The following is a 21,494-nucleotide window of genomic DNA, read 5'->3' as shown; positions in this document are numbered from 1 at the left end:
AATGCTTCATTTCTCTTTAGGCATACTGCAGGGTATAAGCCATGGCAACTGGGTGGGTACAAAGAACTTTGCTTCTTAAGTAAGATTTCATTTAGCTTGCATCCCTGGACTTCAGTGCAACTGTTCACAGCTTCCCTTGTAGACTTGATCCTGACATTGATAGGAATTACAAATAGAGATAACCTCACCTATACCTCAAATTAGGAGTTAGGCACAGCTAAGCTACAGGGGAGATCACCTTACAAACCACCTCAAAGGAAATGCTTGTTTACTGGAAAATACATGACCTTGGGGCAGTCAATAGCATTACTGCACAAACAGTTCTGCAGCAATCATCAGCGTGCTGGATCAAACAGCCAGTGTCTGACTGGCCACCGCTGTGCAGGGTCACAGGTGCCTGTCCTCAAGGCTCCTTTTTACCGCAGTTCTCGAGAAGTCCAAGATCTTAACCTATGCTTCTCTGCTGCACTTCTGCATGCACTGCATACCAGATCCATGTGCTTGTCGCCTTTATAGCTCTCTGCTTGCCTGTGGCTTGATCTGTTGGTTGTGTTTTTAAGCTTGTTAAATATATGCATAGGCAGAAGTAGCCATTGGACCACAAAAGACCAGCCATGCAGAAAAAACCCCACTTCATTACTCAGTACTGCATCTGATATGTTCCAACAAAGCAGAGTAACACTTCTAGCTTTGTTCCTATCTTATATATATTTTGTTTCTGCAAATATTTTTGCAAACATTTTCAGCATCTGGTATTTGACAACCAAGACAGACCTTTATGCCAGTTAACCAACAAGTTCTTAAAATAATATTCTCCAGGTTCATTTCTCTGACCTAGTTACATTTTTTAACAATAGCAACTCAAGCAAAATTTGAGTATTTGCAGCTTCCTGTCTGGCTTTCTCTCTGCCCATTCTCAACAGTAATATGCTTGATTTAAATCCACTACTTCCAGTCACTATAATGTTCCATTTCCTTTTACCTTTTTATTTCTCCCTCTTTTTTTTTTCTTTTTTTTTTTTGGGGGGGTGGGGTGGGGAGGGTACTGTCATCTCTTCGGTTTTGTTTTTTCTCCTTTTCCTATTGCAGTTCTGCCTCTCCGTCAGAATGGCTTTTCTCCCTTTCACACTGCTTCACACGTTGTTGCTGTTCAGAACAGATACAGACCTATTTGACAGAGCTCCTTTGTTGTTTCTTTTTTTTGTCAGAAAGGTGCAGAAGACATCCTATTTAATCAAAGGAGATTCAAGTCCATTATGCTCCTTAGTTTTTCAAAGCAAACTCGTATATTCAGACTTCGTTACAAATAGTTCAAATTAAATTCAAGGTCAGAAAGACTGAGGCTAACAGAACTAATTTCCCCCACAATTTACCCTTTTTAATATGTATTCTTTCCACATATGACTATACTGAAATGATTACATAGATCATAGAGACTATGATGCTGGTGTTACTGGACTCTAGAAAATGGATTTTAGTTATAGGAATGTATTATTAGTTATTAAATCAATAACTATTAATTTAATAATGGTTAGTTATTTGAATATTTTAATGGTGGGCGCAGGGGGAGGGATTTTTTCCAAGAAGCTGTAACTTACCATCTTTTCCCTGCCTGATTGAAAGCATAGGACAGCAGCAGCAAACTGTTTGTTTGTTTGTTGAACTGTTTGTTCAATGCAAACATTGAAGGATCCTGACTGCAATTCAGTGTGAGACACAGGAGCAAAGTAATGCAGAACTTGCATGCACTTACACTCAGTTAAATAAAAGTTGACCGTAGGGAGACATTGGCATCTGTCACTGAAGACATGTTTTTCACTTGGCAGCTTTAAAAATAAGCTCTAGTGTACACTTGCGGTTACATCCAGATTTATTTTACAGATCATGTCACTCTGCAGGGCTTATACACATACAGTGCTGGAAGTCAAAGACTGTCTTTGAAAATTAACCTCTATATTCAGTTATCGGTAAACTCTAAGTGAACTGACACTGGCATTTGAAAACATACTTCGAATTTCTGATAGTATCTTTCATCTTCAAAGCATTTTATAAACGATTCTGTTTACAAAAATGACAAACTAGTAAGATCCAGTCAGCTCCAAGATAGAAAAAAAGTAATCACCTATCAGGGAGTAACTAGCAGTTCCACTGTGCATGTAGAAGGAATTTTATCTCAATCAACAAGGGCAAATTGGCTTCCTGCTATGAAAAAAATTAAGACATGAGTTAGCTGGCGTCCTAAAGATACCCTTCAGCAAATTCAATAAACTTTCATTACAAGTTTTACTTGTTTTCTTTCAAACCAGCAGGTTCTGGCATAATATAAACTAGGATTTACTTTATCATAACTTATTAAACAGCAAGATGTCAAAAGTAAATCAACATTACATCTCAGGGCATAAAAACACAGCTGAATAATCAAACGGATTGCCTCTTCCAGCCAAAACCAACCAGCTGCATTTCTTATCCTGATTAGATCACTTTGAGTAATATTTCCAAAGTCTGTGGGAATGCCCAAAATAAGCAACTGAATTAACGTTTTTTTAGTACACTTGGATAAACACATGATTTTACTATAATACGAGAGATAAATCTTAGGCTGAATCAAGTAGTAAGCTTCTGTAGTTATTTTATTTAAAGTATGTGTTTACCTCCCAGAGTTTCTCAGTTGTAGCAACAGTAACTTGCCTTTCTTTGTTGCTTCTTGAAAGAAACTCCTTCATGTTTCTAAACTTACAGGTTACAACACACCTCAGCATCCTCTTCTCACCATGATTTTTGCTACTGAACTTTATGCCAATTTTCCTGTAATGGCGTTTGCTTGTCTCTGTCAAATACATTTCAAATAATAACATGGAAATATATTGGAAAATAATACATTGTTACCTCTTGTACATTTGGAAAGGTATGCTAAACCTCTTTTTTACTGTATTGTATATACTTAATTTTGTACCATATTTGATTGGAAACTATCGATATTCTCTGTCCTTAGTGACTTTCTTAACCCCTTGCAAGAGAATCCAGAGCTTACTGTGAGTACTGTTGGGTTTTTTAAAATAATAGTTTTTGTAGTCTAAGGATATAAAAGGAGCAAGACTTACAGGAAAAGGTAGTAACTTTTATCAGATTAATTGATTCAGACTGAAAAATGGAAAAGCTGTCCAGGGCCTTTCTTCACAAGTATTTCCTCTGACATTACTTTTTAATTTAATGCAACAAAAAGAAGTATTTTAGGTATTGTAAATCTGCAGAATATTCTGACCTTGAATCTCAAACTCAGCAAAATATTTAGCAAGTCTTTGTGACTCCTACCTACAGCTGACAAAATATTCTAAGATATTCAGCAAGTTATTTAGTAATACATTCCAACACTATTACAAGGCAGTGTCAAATGGCATTCCAAGCTGGATTTCACACACAGTTAGTGGGGATTAGGGAGAAGAATATCACCTGATTCTTTTAAAACACAAGATCTTTGACCTTCAGGTTTACTGAACCCTAAATACCAGCATGTTAAAATACCTTGCTGACTGACGGGCAGTAGTGAAGTGTGAAAGGCAAAGAGCTAGAAGCATCGCAGAGTTTCTCTATCAAACTCCAGTTTTCAGGTGAGACTGTAGTTACATTCTGACTTCTCCCTTCCTGTTCTCTCTGATCCTGTCCTCAATCTTTCTTATCGCTATGATTCTCCAAATACTTGTTAAGCCTGTCTAGGGACACTGCAAGGTAATATAAAAAAAATTACAAAGTGAGAAGTGATGCTCAGGGAATAGTACACAGAAAGTTCACAAGGACACAATGTTCTTATGCAAACTGAGTTAGTGAAGTCGGTGCAGTCGACACAACTATTCTTGCCAAAAGTAACATCAGATATGGAGTAAAAACAGTGGCTTAATGTTTCATCTGCAAAGCCAGCCATCCTGACCAAAATACTTCCTAAAGCGACATTTAACAAACAAAAGAGAACAGTCAAATCTATCGTATAGGCATGCAAGACCTGTGAATCCTGCGTGTGCCCCAAAACAACAGAAGTGACTGACCAGAGAAACAAAATCTTTTTGGACGTGTGTTTGGGAAGCTTATGCCAGTAAGTACTTCAAGTCTTCAAAAGTCTGTAAAATGGTACCATGGGTAGGTTTAAAAGCTTAAAATTGGAGAATGATGCATTTTCAAGACAGTTTTGCAACTGGAATTTGGGGGTACAGTTCTGCAACAGTATCCTTAGGCACAAGGAGCAGCTTTTACACACCTGATACTCCCAGCGTTGCAAACAAAGTGGGACGCTGCTGTTAGAAAATACGGCGGGGCTGAACTAAGTGTTGTTTGTTAACGAAATGCCTTAATGAACCATAGTGAAGGGCCCTTCAGTTTTTAGGCTTTGGCTTTAAGAGATTAAAACCGGGGTGGGTGAACAAAACCAGAAACCCCTAAAAACCACGAAACAAACCCCCAAAACACCCCGCAGAGGAGGCGAGCGCTGGGTACCGGCGGTGCGGGAGTGCCCGGCGGTGCGGTACCGCTGCGGGCACCCCCTGCCCCCCCTCCCGCCCGGCCCTGGCGGAGCCGCGAGGAGTACCAGCGCTACCGTCCCTTTCTGCGGTTTGCTTCGCTTTCTCCTCACCCTAATACTTCTCTGTGTTCCTATATATTTCTATGTTATTTCCAATTCTTCTGCCATCTGCAAGTTTTCATAGCGCAGACCCCGTTAATCTTCACGCGTAGGGGCTCCCAGCCTCCTGGACGTGAAAACCGACCCTTCCTCCGTACCGGGCGCCCTGCTCGTTCCGGCTTTCGCCTCCGAAGGGTCTCGGGGGCTTCCAGGGGCGCCCGGGCGCTGCCCGCCGCCCTTCCCGCCCCGGCCGAGGCGCGCACCGTCCCGCCTGGCACCGCCGCGCCTGCCGGGGGTGCAGACCCGCCCGCGCCGCTGCCACCCGGCCCCGGCAGCTCCGAGCCCGGCGGTTCGCGTTCCCCGAGCGGATTTCCCCGCGGGGCTGCCGCCGGCGCCAGCCGGGAACCGTTCTCGGGCGGAATCTTGCTCCTGGGGCGGCTGTTTCCAGCCGGCGGGGAAAGCTTTGCGGAGGGAGTGGCGGGGGCCCGTGCCGCCGGCCCCGCCCTGGGGAGCGCGGCGGGCGGGGCACACGCGGCCGTTCCCAGAGGTAACGGCGCCGGCGGGGCGGGGGGCACCGGGTCTGGCGCCGCCTGCGGAGCCGCCCGCCCCGGGGCGAGGAGCCGGGCCCGGCGGGGTAGGGGATGGCGGCCGCGGGGCTCGGCGCGGCAGGTAGAGCGGGGGTGGGTGTGCGCCGCCGGGCCGACCGCCGCTCCGGCTGCCGGTGGCCGCGGCCGTGCGTGCCGCCGTGTCCCGGGCAGCTGCGGGGCCTCCCGCCCCTCCGGGCGCAGGGCAGGCCGGCAGCGCCGCCGGGGAGCGGCTTCCCTGCGTCCGCAGGTGAGGAGGAGGAAGGAGGGCAGTGCCGCCGGCTCTAGCCGTGCCCGCTCGCTGCGCCCAGTGGCGCCGGCGAGTTACCGGAGGGGGACGGCGAATAACGCAGGAGAAGCTGCTGCCCTGTGCAGCGCCACCGGCTTTTCCCCGGGAGAAGCGGCCGGCACGGGGCGGGGAAAGCGGCAGCCGCTGCCCGGTAGCGGTTTTCCTACATTAAACTGCCTGGGACAGCCGTTCGGCTCGGTCACACCGCTGACGGGCCGTGCCAGCGGCTAGAGCTCCTGTTCCGTGGGTAGAGCCTCGAACAGAACTTGCTTCTCAAGCAGGAAGAAGGGAGGAGACGCGCGTTCGCTGTGCCGAGCCCCCCTCGCGTTGGCGGTGGGGACCCAGCGCCGCTGGGGGGCTGCGGGACCCGCCGGGCAGCAGCCGCACCGCGGCCCCGAGCGCCGGGCTGCCCCGACCCCATGCGCCGCCCGAGTGCTGGTGCTCAGGGCCTCGGGTCTTCCAGGTGTGCTCATTGGAGGAGTGTTTGTTACACCTAATAGGAGGATGTTCAGGACTGGGCACGGTTACTCGGGGCTCAGAGGCACGCGGAGATGCGAACTCCGTGGTCCGCAGCCGTTCAGCTGCTGCTTCCAGGAAGCAACTTGAAGGGGTGAAAGGAAACAATGAGGTCTAAAATGTTGGTACCGACAGCATCCTGTGGTGAGATGCTTATGAATTTTGGTAGCTTACCAAATTTGGTAACTTTTATAATTACCATTTTGGTAATTACCAAAACTTTCTTGGGGATTCTTTCCTAAATAGTTCATTGGGTGGGGCTGTAAGGTAATAAAAGTCTTTTTCAGAATAAATTGAACTTCCTTCGTCTGTTTTTACATTATGAACTCTTAACTTTTCCATATATGAAGGAACCTTGTTCTCTATCGATTTTTAAACATTTTGCTTTAGATAGGTTAATCTGAATTTTGACTGTGTTAAAAACCTTCAGATGATAGTGCAGCATCTTTGTAGGATACTGTCAGTGAAGGAAGGGAGCATGGAGAAAATAAGTATTACAAGAAGAAAAGATTTTTCCACTTGAAAAGACACCCTGGGTGTATTTGCAGAAGAGAGGCATGTGTTTTCCTCAGAATAGCTGATGTCCCTTTATCCAAGGGTGGGTTTTTTTGTTTTGCTCTTTTCTTTGGTGGGTTCACACCCCACCCCACCCTCTTCCCATCAAATGATCTCCAAACTTAGGCCTCTTGCTTCCAAATTAGCTGCCAGCATGTGAACCTGGGTGCTGACAAGTTGCCTCGTGAGCCCTAAGGTCTGTCAGAATGCTTATTTTGCTTATTTGAGGGATTAGGGTCTGCAGTCTCCACAACCATGAACTAAGTTTTGAAGCCAAACAAAAAATACATGCTTATAAAAACAAAACCAAGAATTAATGTAACGAAACTTGGGTATTTCGAAGTGATGATATTGTAGGCAAATTCTTTTGCCAAGATGCAGTTCTTTGTATGCTTTAGATATAATACAATATAGATGATATAGAAATAAGTTTTTATTTAAAATACTCACTGAGGGGGGAAAAAAATTTCTTTCATGTTATATGGTCTGGTAGAGTAACCACGTGGCTAGCAGGGGGTCCCTCATGATTGTTATGTGTTGCAGAAGTCTGGTTTCCACAACTGATGATTATGAAAAAAACCTCAAGCAATGCATTCATTTACTTGAAATGAATTAACATTTCAGTGAATATGATAAATTTTATCTTGAATTTAGACACAAGTATATTTCAGCTGCATGAATAGCCTTATCTCTGTTAGCCTTAAAATGTCAATGACTGAGCTTAAATGGAGTTCTGGCAGGTTTACACATGCACTCTGTCAGCTTTGTTTCTATCGGTGTGTTGCTTAACTGGGAAGGGACATACGGAGTCTTGATTTTAAGATACTTAGGTAAGAATAAATAGAAAATGCTAACAATAGTACATCTGGTTTTAATTTTGGCCTTTTCTAAGGTAGAAGCACTAAGAATTATTTTCCATTTTGTTTTACTTAGGGCTCAGAGATGGATTCATCAGAACGATCAACAATCAGAAGTGAGCAGAAATCCAGGTAACTTGTGTTGCAAACCATCTCTTAATGAAAATCTCTAAATACAGTGCAAGTACGTGACTGGAAATTGTGTACGAGAACAACATAACGCTTGAAAACTTGAAATGATCCCAGAAACTAGTTTCTCTGCTGACCGAGTGCTTCATACACGGTCAGGCTGTTTGTGAGGAATAAATAATACACTTGCTCAGGGGAAACAATTTGTGCTGAATATAGCGGGAAGGCATGGGGGACTATCAGCAAAGTGTTATCTGTAGGCATTAGCCAGCAATCTTATCTACGTGTTTATTAATTGCTTTGCCTGAGGCCATTTCAAGTTAAACGTTATAGTTTTAGCTAGGTAGATTGAGATGATTGTGAAATAAGAGGTGTTAAGCATCCGTGTTACCAGATTAACAGGAATTAAAAGTCTGTATAGGTAGTTTTGAAAGTCAAGGGAATTTTAAGGTTCTGTATTGCTGAAGGCCTTGTTTGAGTATAGTGATTTCACTGTATGGTTTAAATGTGTTTTTGCTTCTTTGCAATGTAATCATGAAAGCCAGACTTGCTCTACAGTTTCTAGTGCTGGCTTGCACAGCGAATACTGATACAAAACCGAACATGGCTTTTTTGAGTAATTTGTGGTTAGTAACATCTGAATAGTGGGTTAGATGAACCCTTGATCTGAATAAGTATGACTGTTCTTACGTTCATGTATCCTAAAGTGCGAATAAATGACAATAAAAGATACTGCTTTTTTTCCCAGAAAACCGAAAATTTGTTTCTTTGAAGTATTGTAACTTGCCCCCTTGAAATAGTTCTACTTACTTTCTATCAGACATAATATGTATTAGGTAAATCATTGAATAGTCCTTTGACTGCTTTTCGTAAAATTTCATTTGAGCTGGTGTTTGGCTAGCCCAGTGAACTGAAAATTGGTGATTGGTGATTTTGATCTCAAAGATATTAAGTGATTTGAAGTTGTTGCTGGTTTTTGGCTTAAATTAATTATGTGCACTTGTCTAAAATGGCAAAAAGACTTAAAGTACTTTGTCACTTTGGGGAAGGCTGTGAACTGCGGCCAATACCATTCTTCTCCGTAGAAATGGAGAACTTGGTTCCTTGTATTTTGCACAAGCACTGACAGCTCATCTGGGCTTCCTGAGTCAGTCATGAGCTCTTCAGACAAGTTAGAAAATGCGCTGTAAACAATGAAGATTTTTGTTTTCTATTTTATAGAAAATTCTTAAAAAGTCTAATACGAAAACAGCCTCGGGACCTTCTTCTTGTAATTGGAACTGGGGTAAGTGCTGCAGTAGCCCCAGGGATCCCAGCGCTGTGCTCCTGGAGAAGCTGCATTGAGGCTGTAATTGAAGCAGCTGAACAGCTGGAGGTGCTTCATCCAGGAGATGTTGCTGAATTTCGTAAAAAAGTAATCAAAGATAGAGACCTGCTTGTGGTTGCACATGATCTCATCAGGAAAATGTCACCAGTGAGTATGTTTATAACGTCTGTTAATTTCTAACATCATTATATACTTTTGTTATCAACAAAAATTCTTTTCAGCTTTCTAGCTTGGGATTTTTCTGGTAAAAATTGAAATGTTGATGGTAATTGTATAGTACGCTGTGCATTTTGGAGAGGCTAAAAAATGCTTTGTTTTTAGTGTAAGTTTTTGTCATAATTAATGCAAGCAAGAGTCCTGAGCATGTTTCTTGGAACTGAAAGAGGAATTTATAGCTCTGCTGGCTAAAACTAGAGGTACCCTGAAAACACAGGTAGAGGTGACCCTACTGATATCCTGAGATCACGCAGAGTTCATCACCACTGCAGGTCACACTTCACTGAAGACAGTCTGTACATACCCAATTTCTCAGCCGCTCGTCTTAGGTTCCAGAGATTTTCAGATTGTGTTAATAGGTTTGCCAGGTCTTCTGGTTGAAATAATTAGGGTGACATACTTACTGCTAAGTTGTGGGATGTGTTGAACATTTTGCAACACGTGGTGAGCTTCTCTACAGGCAAAATGTAATAATAGCCTCTCTTGGCAGGAGTCTGCATGTATGGTTAGGCTTTGTAGCAGATTTAATGATTAATACATTTTTCTCAACCCGGAAGGAGTGGGGAAAAATAAAATAAAAGAAAAAAAAACCCTCCAACCCTTTAGTATATCCCAGGCTCTGAATCCAGGGAATAATTTTAGTACACCAACTGATTTTCAGTAATTGTATGCTTCAGTAAAAGCATAGAAACCTCACCTTTCTCAGTATGTAGTTAGGCCAGTAACGATATGAGGGTTATAAAACAGACTTTTTTTTTTTTCTCTGTGTAATACAATTTATTGAATAGGAAGCTGGTATATTTTATAGAGCTGTAACATGTTCCTGTCAGTCTTGGCAGAATCTCCGGGCAAATGCAGCCTACGCTTTTAGGAAAACGTACATTCGTGTTTAGAAGTGATGAGTGAGATTTTAACTGTAGCAAAAATTTTTAGTTTACTGTAGCTGTACGACAGTGGTTTGGTTTTCTCATGGAAACTTATTTTGAGCTACGTTGTGGAGGCAAGAGCACTTGAATAATTTGAGATCGCTTTTGATGGTTTTGTACATTCAGACCTTTATGCTTGGTATACTGTGTAAACCCTCTTGTAAAGAAATGCTTTGGCATTAAGTAGGCAAATGATGTGGGTTTTCTGTTGGAGGCAGTTAAAGTGGTGCACACGGTCCTTACAAAGTGTTCATGTTTTTCTTTCTTCAGCGTACTGGGGATATGAAGCCCAACTTCTTCCAGGATTGTTTAATGGAGGTGTTTGATAATTTAGAACAACACATTCAGAATCCTGTTGTTCTGCAATCAATCCTGAGACTCATGGAGAGAGGCACAATGGTTCTGACTACAAATTATGATAATTTACTTGAAATATTTGGTCAGCAACAGGGTAAACCTATGGAATCTTTAGATTTGAAAGATAAGGATAAGGTATGATGAGAGCAGTAAATTTTTTTGACTTACCGGCTTTTAAGCTTCACTGAAAGATGTTTTCCTGTTTAAAAGTGTCAAGGTTAAAACTTCTTAGCATGTCTGTAAGCTAACAGTAGATGCACAGACGTTTATTTTATGTGTCTTTTTATTCTGAATAATCTGGTAACAGTTACCAAAGTGAGTTTCAGTGACGCATTTACCAACCAATCCCTCCCTTGCCCCCCCGACCCTCCCCCCCCACCACTTATTTATGTGAAGTAATTGTTACAATCACAAATATGATTACGTCTACCTGGTAGTTATTTTGCTGTTCCTATCTCTTCTGTCAGCATTGCTGGAACTTGCTTCTTGGCTGAATGCTTGTTTAGACCAAAAAGCCAGTGATATCTTCAGTATCAGCAATTTAGCGTAAGCTGTGTAATCAGTAATTAAAAGCATCTTTTGCTGCAGAAAAGTGCAAAAGAGTTTATTTCTGCTTTAAGTGGTTGTGTCAGTTTGGACAGCTGTGTAGTTTTGCTGAATCTCTGTTATTGTAGTATAACAAAAAAATGTAACTTGCATAATTTGCTTTAGGTTCTTCAGTGGGCAAGAGGTCATATAAAATACGGAGTTCTTCACATTCATGGCTTATATACAGATCCCTGTGGAATGGTGCTAGATCCCTCGGGATATAAAGATGTTACTCAAGATCCTGAAGTTATGGTTCGTGTGGTCTTTAAAATTTTTACTATGTTTTGCCAAACTATTTTATTGCAGTCACTGCATGCACATTACCTAAGGCTAGGGTTTTGCTAGATCACATAGATTAAATAATTGGGGCCCAGAAAAATGGCACTATTGTTGAGAAAGCCAGCTATGCTGCTAGGGCAGTGTATGCTCTTGTATACTGCTTCTTAGTAAATCACAATCAAAATCCTCATCTGTATGTCATGGTTTTGGAGTTCTTTTTATTTATCTGATGAAAAAACATTAACCTCAAAATATGAGAAGCCAGAATAAGGATTCATCACCACCGGATTGCTTAGATGAATTATTTATATTTTTATGGGCTTGAGCTGTTACCAGCTCTGGATCTTGGACTTAATGTCATATTTTAGGTATTTTAAGAACTCAAACGTTTGGTCAAGAATATTAATTTTCCTTATTTACAGATTGACCTAACAGGAGCCTTATATTCTGTCATCATAATTCTTTTAATTTAAAATGTCCTTACTGGAAATACTTATGTGTGTACTTGATTTTTGTATGGTAACTTTGATTTTGAATATAATTTTTTTTGTAGAAACGGTGCTTATGAAATGTCAGTTTGCCCTGATTCTAAATGATATGCTTATTTCAGTTCAATAGTGATGTCTGCTCTGCTTCTCCTTTTAAGTCTGACGTACTTTAAAAGTTCTGACCTTGACCTTTTGACTAATGAAGTAAATGGAGCTCTCGTGTGTTTGTTAACAGGAAGTCCTTCAAAATTTGTATCGAACCAAGTCTTTTTTGTTTTTGGGCTGTGGAGAGACCCTGCGTGATCAGATATTCCAAGCTCTTTTTCTTTATACAGTAAAGAACAAAGTAGATTTAGAACATTATATGTTGGTGCTTAAAGAAAATGAAGACCACTTTTTCAAGCTCCAGGCAGATATGCTGCTGCACGGAATAAAAGTAGTGTCCTATGGGGACTGCTTTAAACAATTCCCAGAGTATGTACAAGATCTGACTGCTCAAATCTGCAAGCAGAGAAGTCCAGGTAATGTGTCCTCTTTAATAAGAAAACTTTGAGTAGGTTCATAGCAGGATGTCATGTCTGAGCAATCAGCAGTTGGTCTGAGGTGTTGACCTTACGTGTACCAAGCAGCAGGCCTGTGCAGCATCTTTGCTTATGAGTGGTGTGCAGAGTTGAACACATGACAAAATTGCAACCAGATTTCTTTCCATAAGATCTGTGGATTCTTGCAAATTGGATTTGTAATTGGGAATTTGTCGTTTTGTTAGCATTTGACTAAGATGTTTACTTTGTGTAATTTTTTGGCGTGAACTACTCCAGTGTATTACTACATTATATGAAATATGACATGTAAGTAAAAGAGACTAAAAGAATTGAAGGAGTTATCTGGTGGGATAAGCTTGTTGAGCCACGCTATCTGGTTAAGCACAGAATGGGAAATTAAATCAGTACACCCACTAGTGTTTGGCTTAACAAAGTTAAGGCTACAGGGGAGAAAACCTGAGTGTGAGCATAATGTTTTGTGACAACAGAATAGAAGAGGCTGTGGAATAATACTCTATTTGTGACAGGGACTGGCATTCTGTACAAGGTGTTTTAATGCCAAAATGGGAAGTAACCCAGTAGGTTTGCTGAAGCTCCTGCGTTGACAGGGAGCTAAACTTTACTAACTAGGTCCATCTGTGTGCTTCCCCTCCCTGCTCCCTTCCATATCCTGTTGTCTCTTAACTAGTAAAATTCCTTAGCTGTAACAATGAAGAGCTTTTAATACAAAACCAGGGAAAAATAACAACTATATTTAAAGGAGAGAGATTTCGTTAACGTTTTCCAAACAAGGACGGTTCTCCTGTGGCTAATCCGGAGGACTGAGGAAAATAACTAAATGACCTTGGGAAGAATACTGTTTCACAGCTCTTTGGCTTATGATGTCAGTGAAACTGTTTTGTCTGAAATTACTCCCAAGTGGTGCATAGCAGGAACCTTCCCCTTGCCCTCCCTAAAAGAGAATTGCAGTTGTATGCCTGAATTATCTGGATGAATATTGCATTTAGACTGGATTAGATTTTTCAATCCATGAAGGCCAGAAAAAATATTTAGCACAGCATCTGGGTTTCGGGAAGTTTGTCTGTAGTGTAGACAAGTAAAAGTAAGTTGGGGTGCAGTTTCAGACACTGAACAAGCCTCAGCTTTCTAATTTGTTCTTTGGCGTACCACTGTTGATGGATGTGATGGATGTACTTTTAATAGTCTGCAGGGTGTCTACAGCCTGTTGAGTCTGGAGTATCCAACTTACTGCAGAGCAGACCTTGATATTAAAACAGAGTGGGAGATATATTTATGTAAGTTTTAAATGGAAATGACTGCAAAGTCAGACTTTCTTCTTACTCAGTGGAATTACTGACTGGCATAACACTTGCAAGAAGAGGGACCTTACTCTGACTTCAAAATCTTGTTGATCTCAGTCAAAATCCCAAACAAAACTCTTTTCAAATGTGTGTTACTGTTGTCTACGTTGCCAAATTGTCAGATTTCATTTTTTTATGCTTATTTACACAGTCTTTTAAAAATAGCAGAAGTTTGTTAAAAGGGTTATATGAAAAAAATAATGAGAAATGCAGGCCCTGATCCCGATAGGGTACCTCAGCCGCCCAGACAGTCTGCTGGAAAAGCAGCACAGAAAACTGCAAGCAGTTTACTGAGTGCATTGAGGGCAACTAGTACAGGTGCTGGAGGGCCCAGCCGGAGGAGAGGCGCTGCTGGACCTGTGGCTCAGTAGTGGAAAGGTCAAGAGCTGCTGCCTGAGCTGCAGCAATCATGCCCTGGTAGAATTCTTAGTCTACAGATGAAACAGATGAAGTGGCACTATCCATTGTATTTGAAAAGTCATGGCAGACTGGGAAAGTTCCCAGTGACTGGAAAAGAGGAACATAACCCCTATTTTTAAGGAAGACCTGGGAAACTACAGGCTGGTCAGTCTCACCTTCATGCTGAGGAAGATCATGGAGCAGATCCTCCTGGAGGTGATTGCTGACAGCCTGCATGGCTTCAACTAAAGGCAGGTTGTGCCTGACTAATTTGGTGGCCGCCTCCAACAGGGTCACAGCATTGGTGGATGAGGGAAGAGTGAATGACTGATCTACCTGGACTTGAGCAAAGCATTTGTCACTGCCCTGCACAACATCCTCGTCTCTAAACTGGACAGACACAGATTTGATGGGTGGACCCCGTGGTGGATAAGGAGTTGGCTGGGTGGTCACACTCCAAGAGTTATGGTCAACAGCTTGGTGTCTGGTGAAGACCAGTGATAAATGGTGTTGCTCAGGGGTCCATATTGGGACCAGTATTATTTACCATTTTTGTTGGTGACATGAAAGTGGGGTTGAATGCACCCTTGGCAAGTCTGCCAATGACACCAAGCTGAGTGGTGTGGTCGACACGCTGGAGGGAAGGGATGCCATCCAGAGGGACCCTGACAGGCTTGAAAGGTGGGCCCCTGCGAACCTTATGAAGTTCAACAAGGCCAAGTGCAAGGTCCTGCACATGGATCGGGGCAATCCCAAGCACCAATACAGGCTGAATGATGAGTGGACTGAGAGCGGCCCTGAGGAGAAAGACTTGGGGTGTTGGTGAATGAGCACCTGAGCATGGCCTGACCACGTGTGCTTGCAGCCCAGAAAGCCAGCTGTGTCCTGGGCTGCATCAAAAGAAGTGTGGCCAGCAGGTCAAGGAAGGCAATGCTCCCCCTCATGAGACCCCACTTCCCCACTTGTAGTACTGTTTCAGCTCTGGGGCCCCAGCATAAGGACATGGACCTGCTGGAGTGAGTCCAGGGGAGGGCCACGAAGATGATCAGAGGGCTGGAGCACCTCTTCTGTGAAGACAGGCTGAGAGAGCTGGGAGTCCTTGAGCCCGGAGAAGAGAAGGCTCTGGGGAGACCTTACAGCGGCCTTCCAGCGCCTCAAGGGGGCCTACAGGAAAGCTGGAGAGGGGCTTTTTATCAGGGGGTGTAGTCATGGGGCGAGGGGGCAGTTTTAAACTGAAAAGAGGTTATGCAAGGGAAAAATTCATTACTGTGAGGATGGTGAGGCACTGGAATAGGTTTCCCAAGAGAGGCTGTGGATGCCCCATCCCTGGAAGCGTTCAAGGCCAGGCTGGATGGGGCTCTGAGCAACCTGGTCTAGTGGGAGGTGTTCCTGCCTGTGGCAGGGGGGTGGAACTAGATGATCTTTAAGGTCCCTTCCAACCCAAACGATTCTGTGATTCTAAATACAACCTTGCTGTTTTTGCATGTTGCATGAAAGTATGAAAACTTTCTGAATGCTAACTTGTGCTGTTGGTGTCTCTTATACTTCCCTAGATGCTGATCGAGTGGACAGCACAACACTGTTGGGTAAGTAGTGTTCTTATTTTCACAGAACATTCCATAATGTATCAGAGATAAAGTCTTTTATTTACAAAGCCATTAAATGATCAATGTGCAGCACCCTGATTTAGCTCTGGAAGTCTGCTAAACAGATTCTCTTCTTACCCTCTTTCTTTCTTTCTACATATTAGCAGGTAACTGCTGGATTTCAGCTGTCAATAAAATGATAAATGATAGAATGGAAAAGCTACAGTAAATGTGTATAAAAAAATTATTAACGCTGATCAGAGTATTTAAAGATTATGAGGCCATGAGGTTTTGGCCTACATTTCCAGATGTTTGTCTGACTATTTTGAATGTCTTCCTTAAGAAGGTATAGAAGAGTGAATCTCAGGCTTAAACTTGTAGTACTGAAGGTGATTTTGGCTAAGCATTGTTCGGGTATCTTTGTGATACTTCTGTGAGTAAGCAGAGCAATAGTACATTCCAATTTATGGTGTAAAATAGCAAAACTTCCCTTGGAAACAAAGCTTGAAGTGAAAAAGATTACACTTCTCAGATATTTGTGCTGCTGCTGCAAATACCATCAAAATCCTATAGAAGTATCATTTCATTATTGCATGTGAGGGTCTTTGGCATTGCAGGAGATTAAGAACCCCCGCTTTGTCACAATCAAAAAATACACACTTATCCAAGATACTTGTGGGCAGGCGTAAAGTCAGAGATTACTTCTTGTGATTCCAACTAGATTTTAAGCTTATCTGTCTTGCAGAAAAGTTAATAAATCCCCTTTTCAGTAAAGTATAATTAGGCATCAATGGAGAAGAAAACAAAAACTTGAGCACAACTTATTCCAGTTCTGCTTCACATAAAGCTCCTTTACTAACTTAGTGCCCTCCTTACAAGTAATTTTAGTACCCGTTTTGTATTTTGGAATTTTGGATTTGTATTTTGGAATACATAGCAAGTAAAAAAAAAAAATAAAATTGTCCCTTAACACAGATTTGTGTAATTCCCCATAAAAAGATGATCTAAATGTGTCATCAGGATGGATGTCCTGATTTTTGAAGGAGTTTTCCTTCTGTTCATTTTTACAGCCCAGTTATATTGTTTATACTTTCACCGGCAGCTCACACCAAGAACTCTGAATAAGGGATCCAGACTTCTTAAAGCAGCGTCTCACCTGTGAACTCCACAGGCATTATCACACAAAAATGAAGAATTATTTTCTTCAAAAGATTAATTAGTAATTAATTAGCTACTGCCTGTTTTATGTGTTAGCACCAGAACTTATTGCTGGGGAAGAGCTTGAGATGAGCTGAAGCGGTTGCAGACTTTCAGTAGGGTTAGTGTTACAATTCAGAATCCAAATTATCCAAATTAATCCAAAAAATACAAGAACCTCAGTGAACCAGAATTGTGTTTATCTTAGTATTTGGTGCTTGAAATAAAAAGTATACAAAGCACACGTATGTAGCAACATTAAAATATTTCTTCCCCCTGCTTCTGCCTCCACAGGAACTTCATGTGTGGACTGTGCTAAAAGGAAGTTAGGAGAAAATGGCAGTGACTCTCCTAAGAGAAGCAAGCAGTCAGATCGTGATATCCCTGCTATTTAATGAGGGAGAAAAAAGAACCCACCAAACCCAACCCAGAAGCTTTTTAACAGCAGGTGTTTTACATCTGCTGCCTGGAAAGTTTTGAGCTGAGTATTTCCATGGTTTTAAGTGGAACAAAAATTGTGCATTTTAGCCTTTTCTTTTCTAGAGCTGTAAATTTATAATGTATGTAAAGCTTGAGAGTCGTACTAGTCACTCTGCAGGCATTTCCATACTACTAAAACTGTATATGCAGGGTCACATAGAAGCAGGTACAAGTTTTCTCTGCCTGTGCTTCAAGCCAGTTGGACCAAGCTCTTACTAAGGTGAAGCCGCAACAGAAGTGATGTTTGAATCGGTCAAAAATGGCTTCGGGCATACCTGTGACTACCTGTTAGTTGCCTTTAATACGAAGGGGGGTTGTATTCTTTTCTCACAAGCTGATCTGCAGTTAGGCTGCTGGAGGTTGAACTTTTCAGGGGTCTGTCAGCACAAGGCTGCTTGCACGCTTCAGCTCCCTGTTAGGAACAAGGAGTGTTGTTTCATGTTTCCAGAAACCACATCACAGTAACCTGATGATTTTACACTTGAGCTAAAAGTATTTGTTTTTGTTTGTCAGTCTGTTAAGGCATGAGATCACCTGGGGAGAAAAGGATGCACCATATGTACATGGGAGCTTGCTGACTTATTTGCAGTGTATTTCTATGGAAGTATTTTAAATGTTTAAATCATAGAATGTGCCGTCAGTTATCTCTGAAAGAAGATAATGGATAGTCTTAACACAGCAGAATTAAACCCCATTATATCTAATTATGTATCTATAGACAATTTCTAGTGTGTAAGTTTGACTTCAGTGGAACTACTCAAGTGATTAAGGTTAGGCACTGCATTAACTGTTGTGTTTTTCTGAGGAGCTGCTACTTCACTTAGCACTGAATTGTCTCAGCACTAAACTGACATAATTGCTAACACTGGTATTCTGAAATTTTCTGGTCAGCTGCCTCTCACCTCAGTGTCTGCAGGGGAGCGTGTTCAGGACTGTTCCTTGTCCTGACGCCGGCACATTCCGATCTGGCAGTCCTGGACAAGGCTGCTTCAGTCAGGCTTCTCTACTTACGTTCCCTCGTGGATTTGATCTGTTGCACCTTCTGAGATCACATCACACTATAATTAGGTTTTACAGGGGGTGGAAGCAATGGGTCTATCAGATGACCTTTCCCTCTGAATTGTGGTATATCAACCCTTTACTGCCGTGTCACAAAAACAATTTCTGTTTATTCTCCAGCATGTATGTGTGCAAAGTGAAAAGCTTAAAAGTGAAGTGCGTGCTTCTTTCTAGACTAGTAACTTCCAAGATGGGTAGAGTTTCTGTGATGTGGAAGTCTCTCCCTGTTCTGAAGTAGGTGAAGGTCTGAAGAGGTTTTACTTAGGAAAGCAATCTTAAACAATGCCTGCACACTGACTTTTGTCTCTTCAACCCCAGAAGGAAACATCCAGTTGTCTTTTGTGACTGCCAGTCTGGAAACCTGGAGTTTAGTATATGATATAATTGCTATGGACCTCATAAGTGCAAGTTCTCATGGTTTCAGCTGTGTTTTAAAAGGTAAAAATCAATAGCAACACCAGCCTGAACATAGACCATACATATCCTCTCCTTTGAGAAACTTATTTATGATACATCACTTTTGAAAATTAAGTCATTTAGCATCATGCATAGTATTATCTGTAAGACTAACCTCTGAAATTTGCTTCTCTAGTCAGTATGAATTGGCTGTTTTCAAAAGTGATCAGTCATGCTATTTTGGATGATCTATCAGCTTAGAACACTTTAAATTGTTGCTTCAAGCTGTAGCAAAATTAATCAGATGAGATGAGCTATTTATGACCCTGATTACTGCAATTATTCAAGCCCAGCCCTGAAGTTATGTAACACCTTATCCTGTGCCTGCAGTCAGATCCACATTAAGAAATCATATCCCCTCCCTTTGGCAACAATCAACTTACACCTAGCATGGGTGATTCTTCAGTTTTGTAGACACTGTTGAACTGCAACCTGTACAACAGCCTCCCCTGACTCAAGTGCCATTTATCTGTATCCTGAAAAGCAGATGAGTAAGGCAGTGGTTATTTTAATGCCTAGCATACACAGCAAGAAGGTAGAAATGCCTGGTTTTGTTTTTCTCCCCCCCCCAATCAAAAAATATATTTTAGTCATCTTAGGGATGAGACTGCCTTGCTGCTACCTTGGGGTTTAAAATACAGTCAAAAGGGACAGAACCTGCAACTTGTTCACTTAACAGATAAATGGAACAGACAAGTAACTAGTTTAAGGCCCTGTTCAAATTATTACCAGAGTACTGTGAAAGAACTAACCATACAAATTGGCATGTTAAATGATGTTTGCCAATTCTATTGTAGAGGGCTCTTTTTCTACTTCATATTTTTATAATAATAATAACTGAAAACAAACTTGCTATTTATTATTTTGTTTTGCTCAAGTAGTGTAATAAAGGTGATAGGACATCTCTGATGATGGTGTACACTTTTAATAAAATATTTAAAGCCAACTATACCATTCCTGTATAGTAGCTAAAAGGTGTAGCTTTCACAATTCTTCACGCTGTTCTTTTATTTCAACCAAGTGTTCCTATCAAATGGTTGAAATAACCTCAAACCAAACCTTCTCTACTTGAAATACATAGACTGATGTGGGTCAGAGATCATTGAAAGGCACTAGAGGCTGCTCTTCTGTTTGTCATTAACACTAATGACTTCCACATATGTCAGTGGATTCTGAATTAAGGGACTGATGCCACCTCACAACTGACTGATACTCAGAGTAAATAATTTTATAACAAAGTGTAGCAACAACCTAAGTAATTCATAAAGATGTCTACAGTGCAGGTGGGCACATTTATGTGACTGAAATATGTTCCTACAGGAACACATTACCTACTGCCTGCATGTCATTCCTTCCTCATGCAGTAACCCCACCCGTGCTGACATCATCCATTGTGTGCAGCAAGCACAGTATCAGCAGCATGTTACAAGGCAGATGTAGAAGCAGCATGGTGGGTGAAAGGAAGTCAGTATATGAACATAAGAAGATGTAATTTTATTAGGAACAACCACAAACCAAATAAAGCTCTTCAGCATACAGAGGTGAAGCACAAGCCAGAGGAAAGCGATTCAAGCTCCCTGAAACTGTGTTCTGTAACCAACTTCATTAACTTTGCTTCTTAGATGAAGCATGGCTGTCAAAATAAATTTGGCTTTACTGGGACAGCTACATAATGACAATCTCAACTGCAAACTAATACACTTTTTTCCTAGGGCTGCTACCTATATGGCATCTGACTCACACCTGTTTTATTCTTTTCTCTTGCATGTGGGTAGACTACCTCAAAGGTGAAATTTTTCTAGGTTACATCGCACCTATAGAGATAACTTTACAAAAGCTTATGATGTATTTTCATAAGGTTGCAGTGGAAGATTGAAGTCTTAGGGGTGTCAAGTAAGATAATGGACAGATTCCAATATCTTATTTTAAAAACAGGAAATAATCCTATGCAAAGGCAAACAGAAGCAGTTGCAACATAGAAGAGAGATTGTAAAGGTCTTGACCAGTGATGGCATGCATCTAAACAGCGCACTGGAAATGCAGCAATACTTTTCCTAAGAAAAGCAAGAGGCTTATTCTTTGTAATACTGTGCTGATGTGAATGAACCTGTAATCCTTCATCTTAAGGCAAACAAACCCCAAAACATTTGAAGAGAAAGCTTTGCAGGCTTTTACGTGCCTCAATGACAACCTCTGGCTACCCCTTGTTAACAGAACTGTATCAATGAATAACAGTTGCTTCCATCAGTATTTTAGAAACTGCTTCATTTGAAAGGTAAACATTTCAATATCAACCTCTAGTAGCCACATTCAAACGCAGATTTGTCACAGTAAGCTGTAAACATGGTTCTTGCTGTTGTCACCTGGCCCTGAAATCATCCACGCTTTATTCTGAAACAGAACTGCGACTGTGCTTCTCTGATCCATCCTGGTCATCAACATCTGGGTACTCGGTAAGATCCAAAGTCAGCACTCGACTGAACATAACATCATCATACTGAGAAGAAGGATCACACAATTTAAAACATTTCTGTTAACCGAAATAAGCATTTCATAAATGTTTATGAGATACAATAACGAGCCTAAGTTACAAAAATGATCTTTTCATGAGCCAGTATCTGCCCTTACTTCTGAACACAAAGTTCAAATCCAGCAACACAATTATATACGATTCACTGCAGTAACACTTAAGGT

General features: G+C 41.6%; 2 protein-coding genes across 7 annotated transcripts in view; one reads left to right on the top strand and one right to left on the bottom strand.

The window, feature by feature from the left end:
* The first annotated feature begins 1,687 nt into the window (after positions 1-1,687).
* On the top strand, positions 1,688-19,709 carry FAM118A (family with sequence similarity 118 member A). Of its 6 annotated transcripts, XM_080390831.1 has the most exons (9): positions 5,140-5,156; positions 7,097-7,176; positions 7,487-7,542; positions 8,761-9,013; positions 10,279-10,500; positions 11,077-11,205; positions 11,956-12,241; positions 15,576-15,608; positions 17,100-19,709. In XM_080390831.1, exons 3-9 carry the CDS (start codon positions 7,496-7,498, stop codon positions 17,198-17,200), a joined length of 1,071 nt encoding a protein of 356 aa, XP_080246957.1. In that variant the 5' UTR covers positions 5,140-5,156; positions 7,097-7,176; positions 7,487-7,495; the 3' UTR covers positions 17,201-19,709. The 6 variants fall into 6 exon arrangements, with proteins under 6 accessions (XP_080246955.1, XP_080246959.1, XP_080246957.1 ...); XM_080390829.1 differs by lacking the exons at positions 5,140-5,156; positions 7,097-7,176 and adding an exon at positions 1,688-4,087; XM_080390833.1 differs by lacking the exon at positions 7,097-7,176 and having other exon boundaries at positions 4,742-5,156.
* The window catches only part of SMC1B (structural maintenance of chromosomes 1B), a 37,778-nt gene continuing 34,780 nt past the window's right edge, over positions 18,497-21,494 (bottom strand). Inside the window, exon 25 of the mRNA XM_080390849.1 lies at positions 18,497-21,297. Coding sequence (XP_080246975.1) covers positions 21,187-21,297 — 111 coding nt within the window. The 3' untranslated portion in view covers positions 18,497-21,186. The remainder of the gene's footprint in view (positions 21,298-21,494) is intronic.

Source organism: Falco punctatus (genome assembly GCF_963210335.1).
Source record: "Falco punctatus genome assembly, chromosome: 6".
Taxonomy (NCBI): domain Eukaryota; kingdom Metazoa; phylum Chordata; class Aves; order Falconiformes; family Falconidae; genus Falco; species Falco punctatus.
Note: the sequence above shows the minus strand (reverse complement) of the source record. Positions and strands in the feature narration are given on the sequence as shown.